This window comes from Pyrus communis, chromosome 2 (assembly GCF_963583255.1).
Source record: "Pyrus communis chromosome 2, drPyrComm1.1, whole genome shotgun sequence".
NCBI classification, from domain to species: domain Eukaryota; kingdom Viridiplantae; phylum Streptophyta; class Magnoliopsida; order Rosales; family Rosaceae; genus Pyrus; species Pyrus communis.
The window spans coordinates 1,582,782-1,604,760 of NC_084804.1; the positions used below are offsets into that span (position 1 = coordinate 1,582,782).

Consider the following 21,979-nt stretch of genomic DNA (forward strand, 5'->3'; position numbering starts at 1 on the left):
AGACATCTTGTTGAAACTGCTCGGACTCTACTGACAGTCTCTAAGGTTCCACATCAATATTGGGTTCATGCCTTCTCCACAGCCATTTATCTCATCAACAGAATGCCTCTTGCCTCAAATGTGTCTCCCTGGGAATCCTTATTCAAGAAAGTTCCAGAGTATACCTCTCTCAAAGTTTTTGGTTGCAGCTGCTTTCCTTGGTTGAAGCCTTACACCACCTCCAAGTTAGAACCAAAGAGTAAACACTGTGTCTTCTTGGGGTACAGTTTAAATCACAAAGGGTACAAATGTCTGGATCCTCTCTCCAACAAAATTTACATTTCTCGGCATGTCATCTTTGATGAGCATAATTTTCCCTTTCATAATCCTTCTTCCTCACCTTCATCCTCTCCTCAGCATATATCTTTCTCGTCTTCATCTCCTATTCCATCTCACCTCACTTTTACTTCTGTTCACCCTTCTCAGCAGTCATCTCCCCTCCTATCTTCTTCCAGTCATACACCTACTTCAGTGCATCCCTCTCCTTCTTCTCATCCATCTTCTTTTCCATCTTCTTCTCCAAATGTTCCTTCCCTTACTACATCTCCACCTGCAAATACATCTCAAAATGTTTCTTCCCCATCACTGCCACCCTCTCCTCTCAATTCTCACCCTATGCAAACTCGGTCCAAATCTGGCATCTTCAAACCCAAAGCTCTCCTTGCCACCAAACATCATCTTCCTTCTCATCTCCCTGTTGATTTTGTTCCTGCTACTTATCATCAAGCCTCCAAGTATTCTCACTGGAGGAAAGCAATGCAAGATGAGTTTAATGCCCTTTTAGAAAATGGTACCTGGTCTTTGGTTCCCCATTCTCCTTCTCAGAACCTAGTAGGTTGCAAGTGGGTTTTTCGCATTAAACGTAAACCTGATGGCTCTATAGACAGGTACAAGGCAAGACTAGTTGCTAAGGGATTTCATCAACAGGAAGGGTTAGACTACACTGAGACCTTTAGTCCTGTTGCCAAACCTGTCACAATTCGACTCTTACTTACCTTGGCAGCTCAATTTGACTGGTTTCTCAACCAGCTTGATGTCAGCAATGCATTTCTGCACGGTACTCTCTCTGATTCTGTCTTCATGCAACAACCTCCAGGATTTCAAGACCCTGCCCAACCTAATTCTGTTTGCATGCTCCATAAATCTCTGTATGGTCTCAAGCAAGCTCCTCGAGCTTGGTATGACAAGTTACATGGTGCTTTATTGTCTCTGGGATTTGTAGGCTCCAAATCTGATCATTCCTTGTTTGTCAAGAAAGAGCCTCACATGGTCTTTATCCTTGTCTATGTGGATGACATTCTTGTCACAGGTCCTTCTTCTTCTGCCTGCAAGTCTGTTATTTGTCAACTCAGTGCCATGTTCCCTATTAAAGACCTTGGTTCCCTGCATTACTTCCTTGGTCTTGAGGTTAAGAGATCTTCCAAGGGCATCTTTGTTTCTCAGACGAAGTATATTCTGGACCTGTTGCACAAGGCCAAAATGGATGGTGCAAAACCCTGTGTTACTCCACTGAGTACATCTCAATTCGATCACTCTTCTCCTCTCTTGGCTGACCCTACTGAATATCGATCTCTTGTTGGCGCTCTTCAGTATCTTACATGGACTAGGCCGGACCTCTCTTTTGCAGTCAACCTTGTATGTCAGTTTATGCACTGTCCTCGCTTATCTCATCTTCAGGCAGTCAAAAGAATTCTGAGGTATCTCAAAGGTTCCATTGAGTGTGGTCTCTGGTTCTCTAAGAGTGTATCAACCCCTAGTATCACTGCCTATTCTGATGCTGATTGGGCGGGATGTTCAATTGATCGCAAGTCCACTGGTGGTTTCTGTGTTTTTCTTGGTCACTCTCTCATCAGCTGGAGTGCTAAGAAGCAATCCACAGTGGCCAGGTCCTCCACAGAAGCTGAATACAGGTCCTTAGCTAACACTGCTGCCGAGTTAACTTGGATATGTCAGCTTCTTGCTGATATTGGTTTTTCCCTGCCTTGTCAACCCCAGCTGTGGTGTGATAATCTTTCTGCGATCTCCCTTGCCAAGAATCCTGTTTTCCATGCTCGTACCAAGCATGTCGAAATCGACTATCACTACATTCGGGAAAAAGTTTTGGCACATGAACTTTCTCTGCACTTTGTTTGTTCCCAGGATCAAATAGCTGACATTTGTACCAAGGCTCTGTCCAAATCCAGATTTTTGTTTCTCAGGGCCAAACTTGCTCTTCGGCATCCTCAGATTAGTTTGAAGGGGGATATTGAGGGTACAAATGTAAATGTAGATATAAAAGATCCTACTTAGATATTGAATAGTCTGTTAGATATTAGTTAGTTTTGTTTTGTTTCTTATAAAGCATCTCTCAGCAACTCTCATTGGTTGCAACACTTGTATATATACTGGATGTAATGTTATTTCAGAAATATGAAGAGTTTATTTCTCAATACACTGCACTTCACAAACATTGTTTTTAATTAACACTGGTGGCGAGCGGAGATGTTTGTTACTATACATATGAAAGTACAAACAATATTAAATAACGTTTGATCTTATATAAATTCGTAGAACACGCATAGCTTATCTCTACCATGAAAATTTGACACTGCTTTTGAAAAAAATAAAATAAAATTTGACACTGCTTTCCTTTTTGTATTTTTGAGTCAGTAATATTTAATATTGTTGGGTGATGCCATATATTTGTAGTCTGTGCAGTTGCCAGCCTACTGTCTTGCGGTATTATAAGGGGCTCATCCTATATTGCTTGCATCGATAGACATCTGTTGTCCCTAACAACTCGAAAACATGACGACACCAAAAATCCAACATAAAAAAGAAATCGAAGAAATGAAAATGGCACCACAGTAATATGTTGCAATCAATAAGTCCGTCCTTACGCGCGTTGCCATGCATATATTTAATAGAAATCACACTTGAAAATGACGTATAATTCTCTAGAGTTACAAGTGTTGTTGCAACCAAGGGTGTCGCCACCCTTAAATTAGGGTGGACTGGACTCCAGTCAAGTGCAAAATTTTAGAATTGTAAAATTTTAGTGTTAATTTGAATGAAATTCACTCTTCGAAAAAGGCTCTAGTTATAGCTCACCTTTACGAAATTTGCTAGCTCTGTCCTTAGTTGCAATACGGATTAGAGTAGTTTGTTTGGAGATAATTAACTTGTTTGGTCATCATATATAATCTAAGATTGCATTATTTTGTTCAAATACATTTGTGATTTGAAGAACTTCAAACATATTTGGAACTGGGAAGTCCTGAAAACTCTTTGAATTTTAAAGTAATTCCTTGTATGCATACGTACATACATGCACATGTATATATACGAGTCACATAAGCTGAATATGAAGCTTGCAGCAAATGAAGTTTCTTATTAATTCATCCGTAGGTAATTGCAAGTCTGGGGATGACTTTATTCCCTCACAGGTCGAATGGGGCATTGGAATATAAATACAAGTGATTCCTCTAGAACTACTAGTACTTCAACCACAAGATGCCAGTTAACACCACGTACCTCTATATTTCATGGGGGCCCTTGAAATTTTCTGCTACAAATTGAATGATACCTCAACAACCGTTTGGCTAAAACCATAAATTTGGGTTTTTGATATTCCGTAAAAGCCGAGGTGCTACAGTGTGTATATCTTGGGAGGATGGAATAGAGATTTGCAATACTAACCATTGTATCCTCCAAGTTCTGGCATCAAAAGGCTGCACTTAGAATATTGCTATGTAGTCTAAACTAACTTTGGAGTCAAAAGGCTGCACTTAGAATATTGCTATGTAGTCTAAACTAACTTTGGAGGAAGATCAACAATCAAAACAGTCCTTAATTAACGCGGATGGACCAGAAGCCGAACGTTGAATTTGGGTCAATTGATAATTGACATATATATTTTATTTTTACTTACAACCAAGATCTTTTTTTTTGTTTTTTAATAATCCAACATGCAACCAAGAATGTTCTACCACTACTTTACTCCAATGAGTTTAATTTTTTAGGGGTAAAATTTTCAGAGAAATTTTTTAACATATAGTTCGATATCAAATTCACGTTCCTCTATTTTTAAACTCATAGGTTTGTACAGCATTGGTTTTTTTTATATTAATTGTTACTATTCAGATCTATTTGTCAACTCGTCAGGCTTCAAGTATTGGAGTACATGTAAGATGATCTACTCCTCTTTCCTAAAAATATGATTAATTAATTACCAAATAAAATTACTATGAAAGCTACAAACAATTATTTGAAACGGGAACCATTGTTAATGTGATTTCAAAAGTCCAACTAACCTCTTTTAAACATAAACATGAGTAGAAAAAAGAAGCTAATTAAGACAGTCATAAAATTACAACCCTGCGGGGAACCCTAACCCTAATAACCCTAGTCCTAATCCAAGACCAAAACAGTAAATTTAAGGTGAACAATAACTAACAATTGACAAAGTCTTGAGCTTACTTTTCCCTTAGTTTGGGAAAGTCAATACCCGAACCCACTACCCTTGTGGGGTGGTGATTAGGGTTTCCAAAATCTCACCAAAACACCACAAGACAAGGATATTATAAGGTGCGTTCTTGACTTTTCCCCTTTTGTAACCCTAATCAATTTCGAAGTAAACCCACCATTCTTGCTCACCATGTATTTAGGCTTTTTAGTTGTCATGGATTTTGGTCACATGTAACTGCGGCTCTAATACGCTCAACCGTGCACTTAATTAGATTGTTAACAGTGGCCACAGATCCCAGAGAGAGTTTAGCAGTAGGAACTGAATCAACCAAGATCTGAAATGCTACGGTGAGAAGAGACCCACCAGAGCCAACATCAAGTATTCCTCCTCCTGCGGACCCAGCAGCTCCATCTGGAAGGATGGCAAAACCTGAGGGCAGAAGTGCAACATAATCTGGGTCTCCACCACTTAACACAACATTCATGGCCACGATATCAACCGGTGCATAAATCACGTATGACCCGGTTGAATCAGTGCAGCTCTCCTGAAGTATCAGCATATTGCTTTGGCTTGAGTTTGCACTCTGAAAATCACCCCATTAATTAGCTTGTCTAGTGTTTAAAGACTAGTCAAGAGAATATTCACTATGATTTAGGAGTACATTCAGGCAAGAACTGACCTAGACAGTTTTCCACAATCTGACAATATAAAGCATGACGAGAGTATATTTTCTAGAATACACATATTTTCAATGCATATATAATATCGATCGAGACTTACATTTACGCGAAGTAGGGAGACACAGTTGCCTGGATCACGACCATTAGCTATGTGCGCCATCTCTTGAACTAGCCCACCATTTGAAAGTATATCCCACTGAAAATTATATGCCACAAATTAAATGTGTACATGTTTATATATATGATATACTTAGCAGTGCCCTAATATATCATATGTATATCTCTATGTTTTACTTAGCTATGCCTTCATATATCAGAGATATATATGTATATATATTAACATGCAATATGTACCTCACTACGAGAGTTTTCATCACGCAGGAAATCAAAAACTCTCTTGGGAGGGACAGGAATCCAGAAGGAAGTTGCAGCACTTAAAACTATCCCAGGAGGCCTGCCAGGATCGTCCATACTTTTTCGGGTCATGACCCTCACATCATCTGAACCCGTTGCTGATAATGTAGTCCATGCATGTGCAGTAGAAGCACCAACACCGGTACAGAAGCTCATCACCATTCTTTGTGCCAGCTTCAGCATACTTTTCCTCCCTTCAGTACTAGTTATCACTGTAATATAAGATAACAATTTGAACCCATTACTTTGATATTAAGAGAAAACTAATTACCAAAGCAAGTAAATTAAGATTAGTGTGTACCACAAAGATCTCCAGCAGGAATGTTACTGGCCATGGAACTCGCAAGACGTTCGCACTGTCTATCAAGTGTAGCCACCCAACGCTTAGCTCCGAAGGCAAGACCAGAATTGACTAGGGGTCTGTATATGTTGTGAACAGCTCTATCATCCACTTCAACATGCTCCACCCATGTAACCTAAACAATCATACATAAAAATCATGAATATGCGAATTAGTTGAGAGAACAATGTTTAACTTTTTGTGAAAAAAAAAAGAGAACTATAATGAGCTTAGGAGAGCTCTAGTGAGAAACTTTATAGACCTTAGAGTAGCCATTTGGCAATTCTTGGATTAAGCAACCGGATGGCCTTCTTCGACTTCTTGAAATTGGACTTGGGCGTAGGTTGTCCAAGGAAACATCAACCACTGCCCAAGTTCCATCAACTTGCTGCTTACAGTACCTTACAAAGTAATTCTCACGGGTTGGAACGAGTGGTGAGGGTACTTGAAACTCAGCAGTCATCTACATAAAAATTATATCGTACGGATTAATTTCAGTAAATGCTTTAATCCATTCTAAATTAATTGTGTTGTACATACCACTTGCAAGGCTCCATTGTAGTTTCCAGCTACTCCAGTTGATAGGATATCAAGGGTCATTGCTCTTGAGACAATACCACAAAAGATGGTAGACCATTGATTCTGAAAACACATCATGATTGTGTTAAATTCAAAGAGATATAAAGTCCTATTAAATCCAAGTTCAATTACTTGATGTTCAAATATGTGTGTTAATTACCACATCCATGAGAATCTCAACAAGGTTAACATGATTCATGATGACCAATTCCGATTCTCTTGAAGCCTCAGACTTTAAGCCCAATATTTTAGGGCCAATCCCCCTCGGAAATGTCCTCAAGTACGCGTCTTCATTTAAAATTTCTTTTTGAATTGAGTTGTGGTCACCAGGAACCCACAAGGGGTCTCCATCCTGAGCCATTCTAATTAGTTCTTCCATGGCTGCAACGGCAAGCTCAACAATCATCGGCTTATCTGCCTCGGTGGGCACTGAAACTGTCCTGAGAAGATCACTAGATGATCCATACATTTCTCCTACGAAGCCTGGCTGAGTACCAAAATTCCCAACCGCAACATCAAGGGAGCGCGAAGGCACGTGAGAGGAAAATGAGCTTGTCAAAGGTTTCCCAACATATTTAGCAGCAATCGAAGATATCCTATCAATCTGTGAAACCAATTGAACAAAACTCAATAGGCTACAAAAATTATAATGACGAGAAAAAGGTGCAGTATGCATGTATTATAATAATGGTCACCTCTTCACGTAAACGAGCATTTTCAATCCGCAAATGTTGCTCATCAAATGACATCTCACCAATTGCAGCTGGTCCTCCACAGTTGGGGCATGTGGCATTGCCAAGGGCTTCCTTGTACCTATTGTTCTCAGCATGAAGCTTGTCGTTCTCAGATTTCAAAATTGAATTGTCATGGCGTTCATGTTGTGCCTAAGAGTAATATATACTTAATGTCAAATTGATACACAGAGTAATTAAGCCAATTAAAAAATTAAGTTAAATAGGGCCAAGTTATTCGAGAGCATAATGTGCATAGAGGTTGAATATAATTAAAGTGCTTAATGCCTAGTATAATTTCAAAACTCTCAGAGAATAAAGGATAAATTTTCTCATAAGTGGAAAATTTGGAACTAAATGACTTTATGGAAACGCATAAAGTGCGTATATTATCCAATTGATTTTTCTACATATACATACACTATATGCATATGTGTGTGTGTGTGTGTGTGTGTGTGTGTGTGGTGATAGTATATATGCGTTACCTTCATTTGGGTGCGCTTGTTTTGGAACCAGAATTTGACTTGCAAAGGCTCTAACCCTAGTTCACGACTCAGCTCCTTCCTTTGCTTGTCATCTGGGTGAGGACAGTCCTTGAAGAATCTGAAAAGATATAAATTCGATCGAGATATATATTATATTCACAATGAAGCTCATGATCGAAAAAAAAAACCCTAAAAACAAGATAAACAAGAAAACACAAAGACATACGCTTCCATCTCCTGGATTTGGCGCTGGGTGTGGCGATGGTAACGTTTTCTTTTGGGGCGCGGGCCCGTGGTGTTGGGATCTTGCTCGTCACCAGAAGGAATGTCCATAGTCGTTTCGGTTCCGGATTTGGTCTCGAAGTCATCCTCCAGCAGTCGGCCAGTACTATCCGAGGTTTTGTGGGTACTGCTCGTCGTCATGTGATCTAGGATGTGGTGATTGTCGAACATGCTTGGCTGAAACATTTTTTCTCCTTCCAAATCCGTAGAATTTAGGACTCTTGTTCTAGCTCAATACCTATCTCTCTTGTCTTAATTTCAATCTGCCAAGACAAAATGATATAGGTCAATTTATATCATTTATAAACAAATTAAGGGCACCACACTGATGAACAGTTTAAAGAACTCAGACCAAAGTAAAAGCTAGGTTTAGAATTAAGACACAATTAGCTGATAACATACTTACATATATTAAAAATAATGGGGGAAAATAATTAAAAAGAGAAATAACCCATTTCTTCCAGTAGTTCGACCCAATCCATAGACAGAAAACAGGAAAGAACAGAAATTTGGAGGAGAGAAATTAAAAACTTAAGAAATACCAAAGATATTTCTGAGAGAATAATGAATGGTATGATAATTTTATACGGAAGCGATCTGTATTCCACTCTGGAAGTAGAAAATAAATGTAAGATAAAGCTGTAAACCGTGTATCTACATACATACATACAAGTCTCCCCGAACCCCCTCTCTGAGAAGATTTACCCTTTTTTTACCCCAAAATATTCAGAAGATTAACCGTTTCAACCAAGAGATTTTGCTTCAAATGCATCAATTAATTACCCAGAACGAAAATACGGGCATATAACACGTACAAATACATGTATGTAGAAAAATCATACCCAAAATCAGGCAACCTAAATGACCACAAGGAAAATATATAATAAGAAAATTATTCTACCGAACATTAATGTTTTTGTTGAAAAAGAATATTATATCATTTATGGATATATATTATTCCCCCCAGAATATATCTAAGAAAGAATACCAAACTGACCTGAGAAGATAAGCCGAGAGTTTTCGTGAAATAATCTCTTGCCGGAAGCATTTTCCGGCTACCATATATATAAAATATCTCACTCCCAAACAAAACCCTAGACTAGACACCCTTCATCTTTTTCTCTCTCTTCTCTGTCTCCCTCTCTCTCCTCTGTCCCCCTCTCTCTTTCTCCTCTTTGACTCTGAAGAGGTAAGAGGTGGTTTCTGGATGTGGTGTTATGTGTGGGGGTTTTGACTCTTTGTTGTGGTTGGAAATTTTAATAGATTCTCTGGCGCTGTCTGAGAAAAAAAAAAAAAAAAAAAACCTAATTGACTGGATTAGTTCAAGCTAGTAAAAATAAAGGGAAACAAATGATGACTGTACGTAGCACTACGGTTTAATTTAGGCCTTCAAAAGTCATTAGCTTTTTTGCTCTTTCGTGCTAATTGACTGTGGCTAATAGTTAATGAGTTTTCAAACACACTAAACTAGGATTATAACGCCCCACTAAGCCAAATCTCGGTCTTCCCAATACCACCCAGCACTCTCTCTCTCTAAAAAGTAACGGAAGATTGTGTAGAAAAAATAAAAACGTGACTTGAAGTTCAAAGAAGCTGACCCTTTGAGCTCTAGGCTATGGGGGAACGAAGAACTCTCTGTTCCCTTTGAGACCGTGGTGGGTAGGAGTAGAATATTTGTGGGTATAAGAAGAAGAATGCGGTGATGAAGATTGAGAGAGAGAGAGAGAGAGAGAAAGAGATAAAACGAACGAGAAAAAAGAGATGGAATCGAAATAGCAAACGAGAGAGAGTAAGAAAGAGAGAGACTTTGGGGGGAAGGGGGAAGAAAGAGAAACCGGTGGAGAGGATGTGACAGCGAAGGAGTTAATGCGGAGCGTATTGAGAGGGTGCGATTGCATTTATGGCGGGAGGGAAAGGTGTAAATGCTGCTCAGCATGCATGAGAGGGAGAGAGAGAGAGAGAGAGAGAGAGAGAGAGAATAGTTGGTTTGGCATCTCAACATGCTCATGTTTTAAATTTGTTAGGGGAGTATGGTGGTGAAATATGAATTACAGCTTTTTTAACTGCCCTAGATTTCAACCCTTTCAGTTTTTCACTCCGCCAGCACTCCTTTATATTGTGATATGAATAATGCAAGGGAGACCAAATTTGCAAATCAAATAACGTGTCATTAATTGTATTTGAAGAAAGTTGGGATTCCACCATAAAACCATCTGGCAATATGAGGAGTAGCTCATGCAAGGTCCTTGCTCCCATCAATGTGGGACTCATTCTCAACACACCATCTTACGTGTAGCGAATTTTTAAGCCTATCCCATGAACAACAAAACAGGGTACATGGAGTGCGTGTGGCCCATGAACAACACAACGGGGTATGTGAAGCGCATGTGGCCATTTGGCTTCACACGTGGGACAACCTGCTCTAACAGCATGAAGAAAGTTGGGGTTTCACCATAAAACCAATTGGCAATATGGGTATAGCTCATCTTACTTATAAGCCCATGCAAGATCCCTGCTCCCATCAATGCGAGACTCATTAATTCTCAACAATATTTAGGATACTAGAATATCTTATTCTTTTATGATTGTATTATTTGCGAGGCAAAGAATCCTATCTTGTTTACTAGCACAAGGCATGAGTAATAACATACATAATTGCTCAAGTCCTTCTCCATTTATCTCTACCACACTGTCTTGTTTCAGTAAAATAGGTCACAATACGTACACGCTCTTATCGCTGCACTAAAGAACTGAAGGTTTGTCTGCTACAAACTCGTTCACAAGATTCATCATTGCAATCCAGATTCTTCTAAAACAAGGTCTAAATTGCCAATATTTTTTTCAGCTTGCTTAAATGCAACATTCATAATTGAGCATGAACCTTAACTTTTTATTACCAAATTATATATTATACTCAAATTATTGTTGGCAATTATATTATATTACTATTATTATAATTATGGTAAATTGCATCTGTTTGATAATCCACAACAATAAAAAACCTGTTAATAATCCATTAGAAAGTTCGAATTTGTAAAAAGGTATAGAAGAAAGTCATAGGTCTCAAATGATTCATTGTACTTTCTTCTCATATTTCATGCCACCAAATCACTTATACGTTTCTTTTAGCTAGACATTTAATTTGTTTAGTATATTTTAAATTTTATGTGAACTCCTCCAATCCAAAATCTAATTAGATAAAATATATACGGACATATATTCTACATTTATGTATACTAATACCATAAAAAGAAGTAGGTAAATTAATTTTGTTACAAATTTAAAAAGTAGGCACATTAATTTTCATGTAATTATACAGTAGGTCAATTATTTTCATAAAATTAAACAATAATAGATATTGTTTTCAAAAAAAAAAAAAAATTAATAGTAGGGAAATTTTTTCATGTAATTATACAGTAGGTAAATTATTTTCATAAAATTAAACAATAGATATTGTTTTCAAAATATTAAGTTTCATAGTAGGTAAACTATTTTCATGTAATTATACTGTAGGTATAAAATTAAACAATTGATATTGTTTTCATAAAATTAATTTTTATAGTAGGTAAATTATTTTCATAAAATTAAACAATAGATATTGTTGAAAATAAACACTAAGTTAGGTATATTCAAATTGAAATTTATTGTCGAAATTTAAAAAAAAAATCCAAATTAATTCCTCCATCTAGAAGACTAGAACCATATTTCATGGCTACAAGACCTTGCCAAATTCAATGCACGTGATCAATTAAAACAAAATTACAAGAACTTTCCATATTGGCTTAGATGGGGTATATTAGGGATCCAAAAAATATAAAAACGGACACACAAACTTAATTTGATAAGTTGCTTAGTTGGATCCTAATCATTGGGTTTTATTCAAATAAATATTATATGATGGGCTAGAGGCTAGAAAAAATTAGTTTGGAGGGGGAAAGTTAAATTTTCAGTTTTTTTAATACAAAAATATATTAACATTAAAAAGGTGGATGAATGAATTGGTATATCAAACTCGTCATCTACGAGTTTCAAGCTTAATACCTCTCACTTATAAATAAAAGAGAATACCACTAATACCTTTTTTCATGGTACTTCTAATCAAACTTATTATAGAAATCCAATAAAACCATTATTTGCAACCATCAAGGGGTGGTCCATTAGTTGGAGATGAATTCCAAATCTGATTTCACACGGCGCATCTTGAATTCTATTCTTGACACTGTGTATACGATGATGGTCATATGAGGTTGAAATTAATGCCTCTCCGACCCTTCAGATTTCTCACAATCTTGTTTCTTAAATGTTTATCAATCTATCTATTTCATTTTTTTTTTCATCTGATGTAATGTTCACATCGCACACAATAAATGGAAAAATTGACCTGCATTAAAGAAATAGAAAATTACTTATAGTTTTCTTTATTTTTATTTTTTTTATCAACTTAGTTTTCTTTATTTGTTGAACACACTATATCTTCTCTACTAATTAATAAAACCCTCTTTGTCAACTAAAAGAGGGTAAAAAGACCAATTAGTCTTCTATCACACACAAAAAATAATAGGCAATAATGTAATTTCACAAGTCAAAATTTTACTATTTTTATTGAAGCCTCACCTATAAGTGAAGTTAAAATACCTCCAATATTAAAAATAAAATTAAAAAAAAAGACCAAAAACAAAAATCTCCCACTCCTTCCCACCCCCCCCCCCCCCCCCCCCCCCCCCCCCCCCCCCCGTGTTCTCCTTCTCCCTCTCTCCTTCTCATTTTCTAAAAAAATGTGTTCATACACACACAGTGTGTAGGCAAATGCTAGTATTTACAAAGACAACATCAACTGTCGACTCTAACTTTTGATATATTAATATAGATATGATATGGTACATAATGTGGCACATATATGTTAAAGCAAATTTTTCTCTTTTGCTTTTTGTTGCTTCGATTGATATTGGTGAGTCGTTCAGTTGTTACAGTCTTCCCGTACCCATATACTCCCTTATTTAGTGTTTTTTAGTTTTAGGACACAGTTTAGGACATCACCCTTTGTCCATGTCCTCCAAATATCCTAACCTTAAACCTGTCTGCTTCTATAAAAAATAAAAAAAATGAAAACCTCAATCTTGTTCTTGTCTATCCCTCTCTCGCCCATTTTATAATAGGAAAATTAACGAAAAGTTAAAAAAAACTTCTCTTTTAATGAAAAGTCATTTTTTAAAGGCATAGTGAATAGTATCAGGGAAATGTATAAATGTAGTTTTTCGTTAAAGGTGAACAATACCAGAGTGTTTTTTTTAAACTCCCCTTTATAATTTGTGCTTTTCTCAAAGGGTATTTTTTGTAAAAAAACAAAATATAAAAGTATGGAAAATAAAAGAAGAATCCATTCGTACTGCAATTTATTGTTCTTTCTTAATATTTTGTATGTAGTTATGTATAAATTGAATTAATTTTGTGGTATACTAACATGTTTATCCTTCTTAATATACAAATGTATGTGTAATATTAAAACAATGAACAAAATATATCCAAAACTAACAATAAAATATAAAAGTAATTAACAAAATATACAATATGAGTAAATAACTACAAAAAAAATTGAAATATTTCAGAAGGTTTTCTTATTGGAATAAGTCCAGAACACTTCGGAAAAATTCAGATAAAAAATTTGGAATTATCGATATCTCTAAGTGCATTTCAATTTCTGTTCTAATTTTTCAGAAAATATTCTAAATTTCATGTTTGGATTTAGAAATTTTACTGTTAGAATAAAAAACACTATTCCAACTTGCACCCTTAAGGCACACGCTCTTTAGTGTGAAAGAAATATACTTTTTGATTTTTTTATGAGAGTAGTGATTTTTTGTAACGGATTAGAAGTTAAGGAGAGAAGAAAGAGAGAGCACTACTTCATAAATAAATAAATAAATAAAAAAGAAAGAAAGAGAGAGCGCTCGGAGAAAAGTGTGGAAGAGAGAGGGAGATGGGATGAATGGGAATTACTTGGCTATGAGGGAGAGAAAAAAAAACTATGTGTGTGATTTACTATATTGCTCGTAATTTTATTTTGACTATTTCTTTTAGTTGTGTTCATATGATTAGAATGATTTTCACCCCTTTTTTGATTGACAATGAAAATGCTATTTTATAAATTCAAAAATATCCCGATAAAAAAGAACTAAATTTAACACAAACCCTTTTTTATGAAACACACATACAATGCAAACATGTTTCATTACTTCATTTAGAATAGCAAGTTAAGAATAATCAAAACACTCGGACAAGATAAATTTGCTTGCTATACATCATGTATGCATGTAACGTTAGCTAAGTTTTGGCCCGCGGTGGTCGATTGTCATAGTAGTTCAAGTCTTCTTTTTGTACTTATTGTGTCTCAAGGTCAAATTTTCCTCTAAATCTCTTAATATAAATTATTGTAATATATTATTTATAATCAAATAAAATAAAAACTTCGGCATGCCATTTTTTGACAATAGCAGGAATTTAAACTATGAATAACATTGAATTAATTCAATGTCCAAAATGTTCACCCACCATATATATTCAGTGGTACTTGCATTGATTACTACATTTCTTATTTTTCTGAAAAATTAACGTTTGGTGGGTCACAAATTTGAATTCTGCTTGGTGTTTAAAATCATGCCACTGATATCAACTATCAACTTGGCACTAGCTACATTAATGGGAATCATTTTCTTGTTTGACATTTGCTTGTTCTTGCAACATCTTGATCATATATATAGGCTAAGCCTTCATACAAGGAACATTACATTAATGGGAATTCTTTTCTTGTTTGATATTTGCTTGTTCTTGTAACATCTTGATCATATATATAGGCTAAGCATTCATACAAGGATCATTTCAATGTTGATGCCTCGAAATAATTATTGCTGAGAGTATCAATTGCATATCGAGAAAATAAGGGATTGTGCATGTACTTATAAGTAGTTGGGCTATTCTCATATTGTTAATTGATTTTATGATGAAACCTCAATTTTCTTCATGGTATCAGAGCCACTTGTTTGACGTGTAAAGTCCAACAGCCATATGTGCTCCATGTCACCCAGTGTTGTCCATGTGTTAAGTTTGAAAATTCGTCACACATGAGGAGAAGTGTTGAGAGTATCAATCTCACATCCGGAAAAATAGATATTTTGCATGTACTTATAAGTATAAGCAGTTGGCTAATTTCCATATTGTCGATTAGTTTTACAGTACCTAAACTTTCTTTAATTATCAAGGAATAAATACATAATCCATATTCCAATATCATGTAACTTGAAGGAAGTAGTTTTGCATTAAAACTACATACTTAAATGAAAAACCTAAATCTTGCCCAACTTGAGGGTTGAAATCGACCTTGAAGTTCGTGAGAATCTAAATGGGGGAGGGAGGGTACCAATTGGGAGTTGAAAGATAAAGTCCTTAAAAATAAATTTACACCAATACTTCCATATAATGAGTTCATCTAATAAAGCAAACTGAAATCAGTACAACAACTAACTTTACTTCCATAGCAACAAATCATCAGCTAGTAAATCCACAAACAGAATCAGAGAAAAATAAATAAATGAATCAATAGTAGTACTCAGACTACAGATTTATCATTTATAAGCTCGATAAATATTCTCGTTTAGTGAATATTATAAATTAACAGTTCGTTCTAACAGTTTATATTATTTGACAAGTGAATATTAATTATCGAGTTTTACCCTCGATTTGCAAACGGAGGCGGCGCTCTGGGTTCCAGTAGTGATAGATAGAAATGTTGCAATCGCTATAACTGGTTGCCTTCATCTTAAAGACCTTCAACAAGTTCACCTTGCCATGCAGGGTGGTTTCTGAAGTCAAATTCAGCACTCCAACAGCCATGTCACCCAAGACATGCGAATCAGTTACCAATTTGTCAGCCAAAATACTCACAACACTGGTGATGTTATGAGTCGAACGAGCCGGAACTGTGTCGTCTCTGATCGGAGCTTCGGCGACAACATTCCCACAGTAGCTGATATGAGCTGTACTATTCTCATACTTGAAGCCTCCATAATTTGGATTTTTCACGGTGACCAATATTCCTATTGATATATTTAACTTTATAAGAGCATCTTCAATGGTTGGGCTGAAAATCAAATATTGTAACCCGGAAAATTTAGCTTTTAGTCTAGAAACAGCTTTTATGCTCCAACCGTTTTAGCCTAAAATTTTAGCCCGAGATTATTAAAGAATGAACTTAGGCTATTTTTTTTTGTTAAATTAAATTTAAAAAAATAAATAAATATGTAGACTATCGTAAATTAATTTTATGAACATTTTAATCCAAAAAAAATTTAATTCCGATAAATATTGGATGGAGTCCACTCTGATTTCTGGGCTAAATTTTGGGGGGAATCTGGCTTTGGTTTAGCATTTAGCATTTAGTCCAAATTTTCCCCTTGGGTTGAATTGGGTTTAGGGGGAAATTTTAAAGGGTAATTTAGCTTTTAGCCCACTATTGAAGTTGGTCTAACGGGAAACCTACTAACTCAAATCCCTCTATGCTTACCGGCTGGGCGAAGATTGAAGGTTCTTTGGGTTTTAAATTGTAACGAATAGAACGACTAGAACAACTAAGATGACGATGAAGAGAATGCCCGTGACAGCAGCAAAGATTTTCAAGCCTTTTCAAGAGCCTGCTGCCATGATTAATGTAATTAGGGAATGTCTAATTTGATTGATTTGGATGGATTACAGATATGTTTAATGTTTTATATGCAAAGGTTGTTATGATTTAAACAAGAAAAGAATGTGGTGTGGTGTGGTTTTGTCTGGGTTGTATTTTTTATTGGTGGAGACAAAAATAGAGGAGTTTCTTACAGATTTGGATTCTCGCCGGATCCCCTTCTTGGGATCCTAAGGATCAACGAACCTGGATCGTTGATCAAAAGTTGTACTGTCCCAATTAAATACTTTTTATATTTTTGAAAGTAAAACACCATTGTTTTGCGTGAAAAATATAAAATAAAAAAATTATGACCGCATGATTTTTGATCAACGATCCATATTCGTTGATCCTAGGATCTCCAAGGAGGGGATCCGACGAGGATCCAAATCCGTTTCTGACAATGATTTTGGACTTTGGAGGACGGTTGTCAGCCATCGTTTTCCATTTTTGTATGTTTGTCATAGGGTGGAAAATAATTTGGGCCAGAACATGTGTACAACTGGGCTGGATCGAGCCTTGAAAGCCAGGCTCATGTCAAACTTGTTTTTTTTTTTTCTTTTTTTTTTTTGTGACTTCTTTCCGTGCTTGAAAATTATGTGATCTGTAGTGATTCTTACACCTGTTTTCTTCTTAAGCACTCTTTACCTTGTTTTTGTATTCATGGTTTTTTATTTATTTATTTATTTCATTTTGATGCATTGTAAAATCTTTTGTAGTAATTGGCGGGGAGCTTAACCGAGAAGTGCTCACTCTGGATTGATCCGTGGACGTCGTCATTGAAATTTTCTCTAAAACAATGCCTAGACAAAGACGGCGACTTAATGGGAAGGCGATATTGACGTTTTGTTCAAATGGGTACAGTGCTGATGTGTTGTATAAAACACTGTTGTTACGACATGAGTCGTACCACACTTCGTCGGCATATACCAGTTCGGAAGTGGGTAGGGGATGTATGGGTCTTGTGGCAAGATCGGAAGCAACACTCTGAAGTCTAAATCTTGGTTATAGGAGGAAAATATTGATGTCATTATGAAGCATGATTCTACTTTCTAGTAGCCACCACCGAGTTGTTGCATAGTAATTAACAGAATAAGTATTTTGAGTTTATTGGTTGGTGAATAAAAGTTTGTCCATGGAAAATGCATGAAGGTTGGAATACTACGCTGAAAAGATAGTGCTGCATGATTAAGGTTTCGCTTCATATCTTGTTGCGATTGGGAGTAGGACAAGAAGAGAGTATCGTATTGACCAACCAATTTTTTATGGTTGTTTTTTGGCCTTCCTACTGAACAGATCGTAGGGGTTTGAGACTAACCCCATGTTTTATGGTGTTTTGTGGCCTTCCTATTTCTTCATGGAAATTCAATCCTTTTGCGTGGTGGAAATCAGAAGGGCTATTTAGCTTGTAAAAAGGATTACAATTTCATGGATTATAATAGATAAGGGTATTGATCTTCACTTTTTATCCCGTTCCGTTTCTTTTATTTTTTGTTGTGAGAGATCTTAAATTCGATTATTGCTAAAACCAAACTCGAACTAAATTATTATAGATAGCCTAATGTGAGGCTTAACCCACTTACCAATTTCTTTGTGTAGCTATTTTTCCCATCATAATTCTGACAAAGTCGGCAACATGATGGGATTAAAATATGTAAATCAAAACTTAATCCCAAAGAAAAATCCCCCTGTCGTGCACCAGCACAACTAAAACCTCACTTGCATGCTTATTACATATTAAACTTAAAGTGAACGGAAAAAAAAATGTTGTCTTCCTAAACTGGTTGTCACCCTTTGCCACAATGTTCATCCCCTCTCACTTTTGTTCCAAGAAATTTCCCCTACCACTTAGTTTTGCATTATGCATGCATTTCTAAAATTTACATAAGTTATGTCCAATTTTTCGGATCTTAATCCCTTCTCGATCTTGTGAACCTTGCAGAGCAAGCAAAACATAGGGGCATCCAGAATTGTTGATGTGCACATTGACAGTTTCTCTTAACTTTGATTGATCAAACTTTCATAATCTTGCACTTTTTTCTATATTAGCAGATTTTGTGTTGCCTCCATTTGGGTGTATGCAGTTGCCTTCGACTTTGATCCTCGTGACGATCTTCCAGCCAAGGGAGATGACGATTTTACCTTTTTTCGCTTAGGTTTCTTGGGCACATTAGGAAGTTCAGTTGCAGGATGATTTCTGAACATGTCGGATGATGGTTGCCGTGTTATGGGTTGTTCAAAATCTGTCACCCAAAAAATTAAAGAAACAAAAGGAATAAGAGAGAGGTTAAAGTGTCTTCAAAGTGATTCAATCATGCAAATTAAGTGGCACAATCTAAAATAAATTGATGAAAGCACCATGCCACAGCAAAGATTTGACCACAAATTAGTGGAACACCTAAAATTGAAAGTTAAGGCCAATGACATATTGACCCCTAATAGTAATGTTGATGCAAACTTATTTTTTACGTATTGACATAAACTTGGATGTAGCTAAGTTGATTAAGACAATGTATCTTCTATCTTTGTAATTTAGATTAAATTAGACTATTGCTCATATAAATAAACAATAAGTCTTGAACTGATGGCCAAATCTCAAATTTATCAACCAATTTAAGTAAAGTAGTATTACGAAAATCTCAAATTTAGCAAAGCCCTGTGGACCACCATTACCAAGACTAAGCTAGAGTTTTTCTAAAGGGCCACTCCAAGCTATCATATTCCTCCGGGTAGGAAAGTGTGTGTTGGTCTCGTGACAGAAGATCCAAAAAACTTGCTGTTGGGGCAAAGAATCTTGAAAGCTTTTGCACACCTAATAAATCTCATTACCAATAAACTAAAACATAGATTAATCACATTTCTCCTAATTAACTTTTGACCCCGTGAAAAAGACTTGTCTAATTATTGTATTCGCACAACTACACACGATAGGAGGCATAGTTTAATGGAACATATAGACAGAGCCTTTAAATCATTCATATGATACCCAGGTCCCAGGCTCCCAGCCATCATGCACCTCTGCATTATTTTGCCTAGTTTGCATTCCGCTAGTCTAATCGTATGTACAAGAGAAATTTACTTATGATTGAGATGTCATTGCAGCAGTATCTCAAGTTAATCAAACAATATAAAGTTTAAGGTACCATTACAATGGTGTCCTAATAGGTTCTTATCCGTACTACATAGTCATGTCCTTGAAAACACGAAATGCTGAAACTACTGTATAGAGGTGACCAAAAGCATACCTTGAGAGGACCAAGGGGAATAAGCCATGGGATTAGAGGACCCCATTCGATCACTGGCATTACGACCATGGGAGCTCGTTGAGAAATCGGGTCCGTTTTTAAATTCGCTCATCTGCTTGATTAACAATAATTTAACCCAATAAGAGAATTATGAGAGCATTAAGAAAAGAAGCACATGTTTTGGTTGGCAATTTTGTTCTATAAACAAAACATGGGAGACACGATATGATAAATCAATAACAAGAGAGAGATGCATATGTGGGTTAAGACATGGAGCAAAGCTGTATGTCACCATTTGCATTTAAGTTGGAATCTCTTTGCATAATTTAGAACATTATATTGTTGAGAAGAAGAAAAAATAACAAGAGAGATGTGTACCCAACCGGGTGCGCTTTCAGATGGGCCGTCCCAACCAATGTGTGCTACGTGTTTCACATCTGTTGGGAACCCAATTTCCATTTCACGCTCCTTCACAACTGCAACAAAAAAAAATCCATTTTCCAGCATAATTAGCCTTGAATTATCAAAATTAAGCATAATTATTATTTTTCTTACCAAAAAATTATTCTGATTAAACTAATTTAATCTTCGTGTTGGGGGATTCAAATTAAAGATGCAAGGGGCACACTAGCGTCGCCAACTGCTCTAACCAACACTGACAAGGAGAATCGATTTGATACATTAAAGAAAACGAGAGAGAGAGAGAGAGAGAGAGAGAGAGAGAGAGAGAGAGAATTACGTACCAAACATTTGAGAGAAGTATTTCAAGATCTTTGCCATGGTGGAAACTACACGCCCCAATTGAAACAGCAGCCACTTTAAGGGATGCAGACAACAGGAAAGCAAATTAAACGCCAAAGCTAAAGATTGGAACAGATGGATCCTTTTGCCTGCAAGAAAGTAAATATGTACTTAATTAGATGAGATTTTGCTTAAAATAATCTCAAAGGGGATAAAGGGTAAGAGCAGTATCCAATAAGGTTCACTCACTGCATGTGATTTGGGAACCTTTTTTTCCCTGTCAATGAAGACTAGTATATATCTGACCATGATTTTATAAGATATATGATGCATTTGTGGAAGGAAAAAAAACATACTTTGAGAGGTTGATTGTTTAGAAGAAAACCAACTTCTCCACCATATCCAACCAAAGTAGCCAATTTCCAAGCTCCATCTTTTTACACCAACCTCTTATGGATAGCAAAACATGCGTAAGAAAACCCTTTGGAGTGAAAATCTCTTGGCGCAATAACAAAAACCCGGAAACAAACAACTGATTGAAGCCGATTAAACAAATGAAAATGGAAGAACAAAGAAAAAAAAAAGGAGAAAGGATGGTGCAATGGGATTTATCTGCAAATGTGTAGAGAGAGAGAGAGAGAGAGAGAGAGAGAGAGAGAGAGAGGGTAGACAGAAATGAAAACCTAAAAAAACGAAGGGTGTGAAAGACGGGACAAAACTAAGAAGACAATACAAAAGAAAATGGGTGGTGCTCGTTTACTTACCTTCTTTCAGAATCTCTCTGAAAAAATGCAAGAGGCTCGCTATCCTCCAAATAATGTAAGATATACTTAAATTACGGGCTAAAATCTGATACAGAGAGAGAGAAGCTGTATTTGTACAGTCTCTGACCAGACTGGCTTCCAAAAGCAGTCTACCTTGGCTATTAAGACTTTGTTTATAGATTTTAGTACTGGTTTTGAATGCTTTTATGAACAGTGGGTATAAAAAAAAAAAAAAAAAACTGAACTAAAAAAAGTGTTCGGTAAACATTTAAAAACAACTTATTTTCACAGTTTTGGGTGAAAAAAAAACTGAAAATGTGAAGCAGCAAAAACAAGTTTATTCTTACAGCACAGCAGAAACAGTTTTTTGTCAAAGCACAGTAATACCAAACCAGCCTTTAGTCGTAAACCAATGGAGATTAAGAGGGGAAGGGAAGTCCCTTTTTTAATGACAAAATCACCCCTTGACTTAAGGCGTGCTTTCATGCACGAGGTGCAGGAAATTGGGATGTTAAGGCG

General features: G+C 36.2%; 3 protein-coding genes across 4 annotated transcripts; all 3 read right to left on the reverse strand.

Annotated features, from left to right (window-relative positions):
• Positions 1 to 4,169: 4,169 nt before the first annotated feature.
• On the reverse strand, positions 4,170 to 9,633 carry LOC137726197 (homeobox-leucine zipper protein MERISTEM L1-like). The gene is made up of 11 exons (XM_068465082.1): positions 8,995 to 9,633; positions 7,942 to 8,260; positions 7,716 to 7,833; positions 7,195 to 7,383; positions 6,660 to 7,103; positions 6,461 to 6,562; positions 6,183 to 6,383; positions 5,882 to 6,056; positions 5,521 to 5,792; positions 5,267 to 5,362; positions 4,170 to 5,069 (listed from the first exon to the last, which is right to left on the reverse strand). Exons 2-11 carry the CDS (start codon positions 8,181 to 8,183, stop codon positions 4,698 to 4,700), a joined length of 2,211 nt encoding a protein of 736 aa, XP_068321183.1. The 5' UTR covers positions 8,184 to 8,260; positions 8,995 to 9,633; the 3' UTR covers positions 4,170 to 4,697.
• Positions 9,634 to 15,710: 6,077 nt separating this feature from the next.
• LOC137721012 (late embryogenesis abundant protein At1g64065-like) lies at positions 15,711 to 18,033 on the reverse strand. Its single transcript, XM_068460140.1, has 2 exons — positions 18,029 to 18,033; positions 15,711 to 16,131 (listed from the first exon to the last, which is right to left on the reverse strand). The coding sequence occupies exons 1-2, from the start codon at positions 18,031 to 18,033 to the stop codon at positions 15,711 to 15,713; spliced, it is 426 nt and encodes a 141-aa protein (XP_068316241.1).
• Positions 18,034 to 18,355: 322 nt separating this feature from the next.
• Positions 18,356 to 21,595, reverse strand: LOC137726675 (CRIB domain-containing protein RIC10-like). 2 transcript variants are annotated; one of them, XM_068465614.1, is made up of 5 exons: positions 21,053 to 21,595; positions 20,699 to 20,845; positions 20,334 to 20,431; positions 19,956 to 20,067; positions 18,356 to 18,953 (listed from the first exon to the last, which is right to left on the reverse strand). In XM_068465614.1, exons 2-5 carry the CDS (start codon positions 20,733 to 20,735, stop codon positions 18,751 to 18,753), a joined length of 450 nt encoding a protein of 149 aa, XP_068321715.1. In that variant the 5' UTR covers positions 20,736 to 20,845; positions 21,053 to 21,595; the 3' UTR covers positions 18,356 to 18,750. The 2 variants fall into 2 exon arrangements, with proteins under 2 accessions (XP_068321715.1, XP_068321716.1); XM_068465615.1 differs by lacking the exons at positions 20,699 to 20,845; positions 21,053 to 21,595 and adding an exon at positions 20,511 to 20,602.
• Positions 21,596 to 21,979: the final 384 nt, after the last annotated feature.

Coding starts and splice junctions, on each gene's coding strand:
- LOC137726197 (XM_068465082.1), bottom strand. CDS start 8,183: ATGTTTCAGCCAAGCATGTTCGACAATCACCACATCCTAGATCACATG. Junction 7,384..7,715: donor ACAAGCGCACCCAAATGAAG/GTAACGCATATA, acceptor TATTACTCTTAG/GCACAACATGAACGCCATGA. Junction 5,793..5,881: donor TCCTGCTGGAGATCTTTGTG/GTACACACTAAT, acceptor CTTATATTACAG/TGATAACTAGTACTGAAGGG.
- LOC137726675 (XM_068465614.1), bottom strand. CDS start 20,735: ATGGCAAAGATCTTGAAATACTTCTCTCAAATGTTTG. Junction 20,432..20,698: donor ATACTTCTCTCAAATGTTTG/GTACGTAATTCT, acceptor TTTTTGTTGCAG/TTGTGAAGGAGCGTGAAATG. Junction 18,954..19,955: donor TTCCCCTTGGTCCTCTCAAG/GTATGCTTTTGG, acceptor TTTGGGTGACAG/ATTTTGAACAACCCATAACA.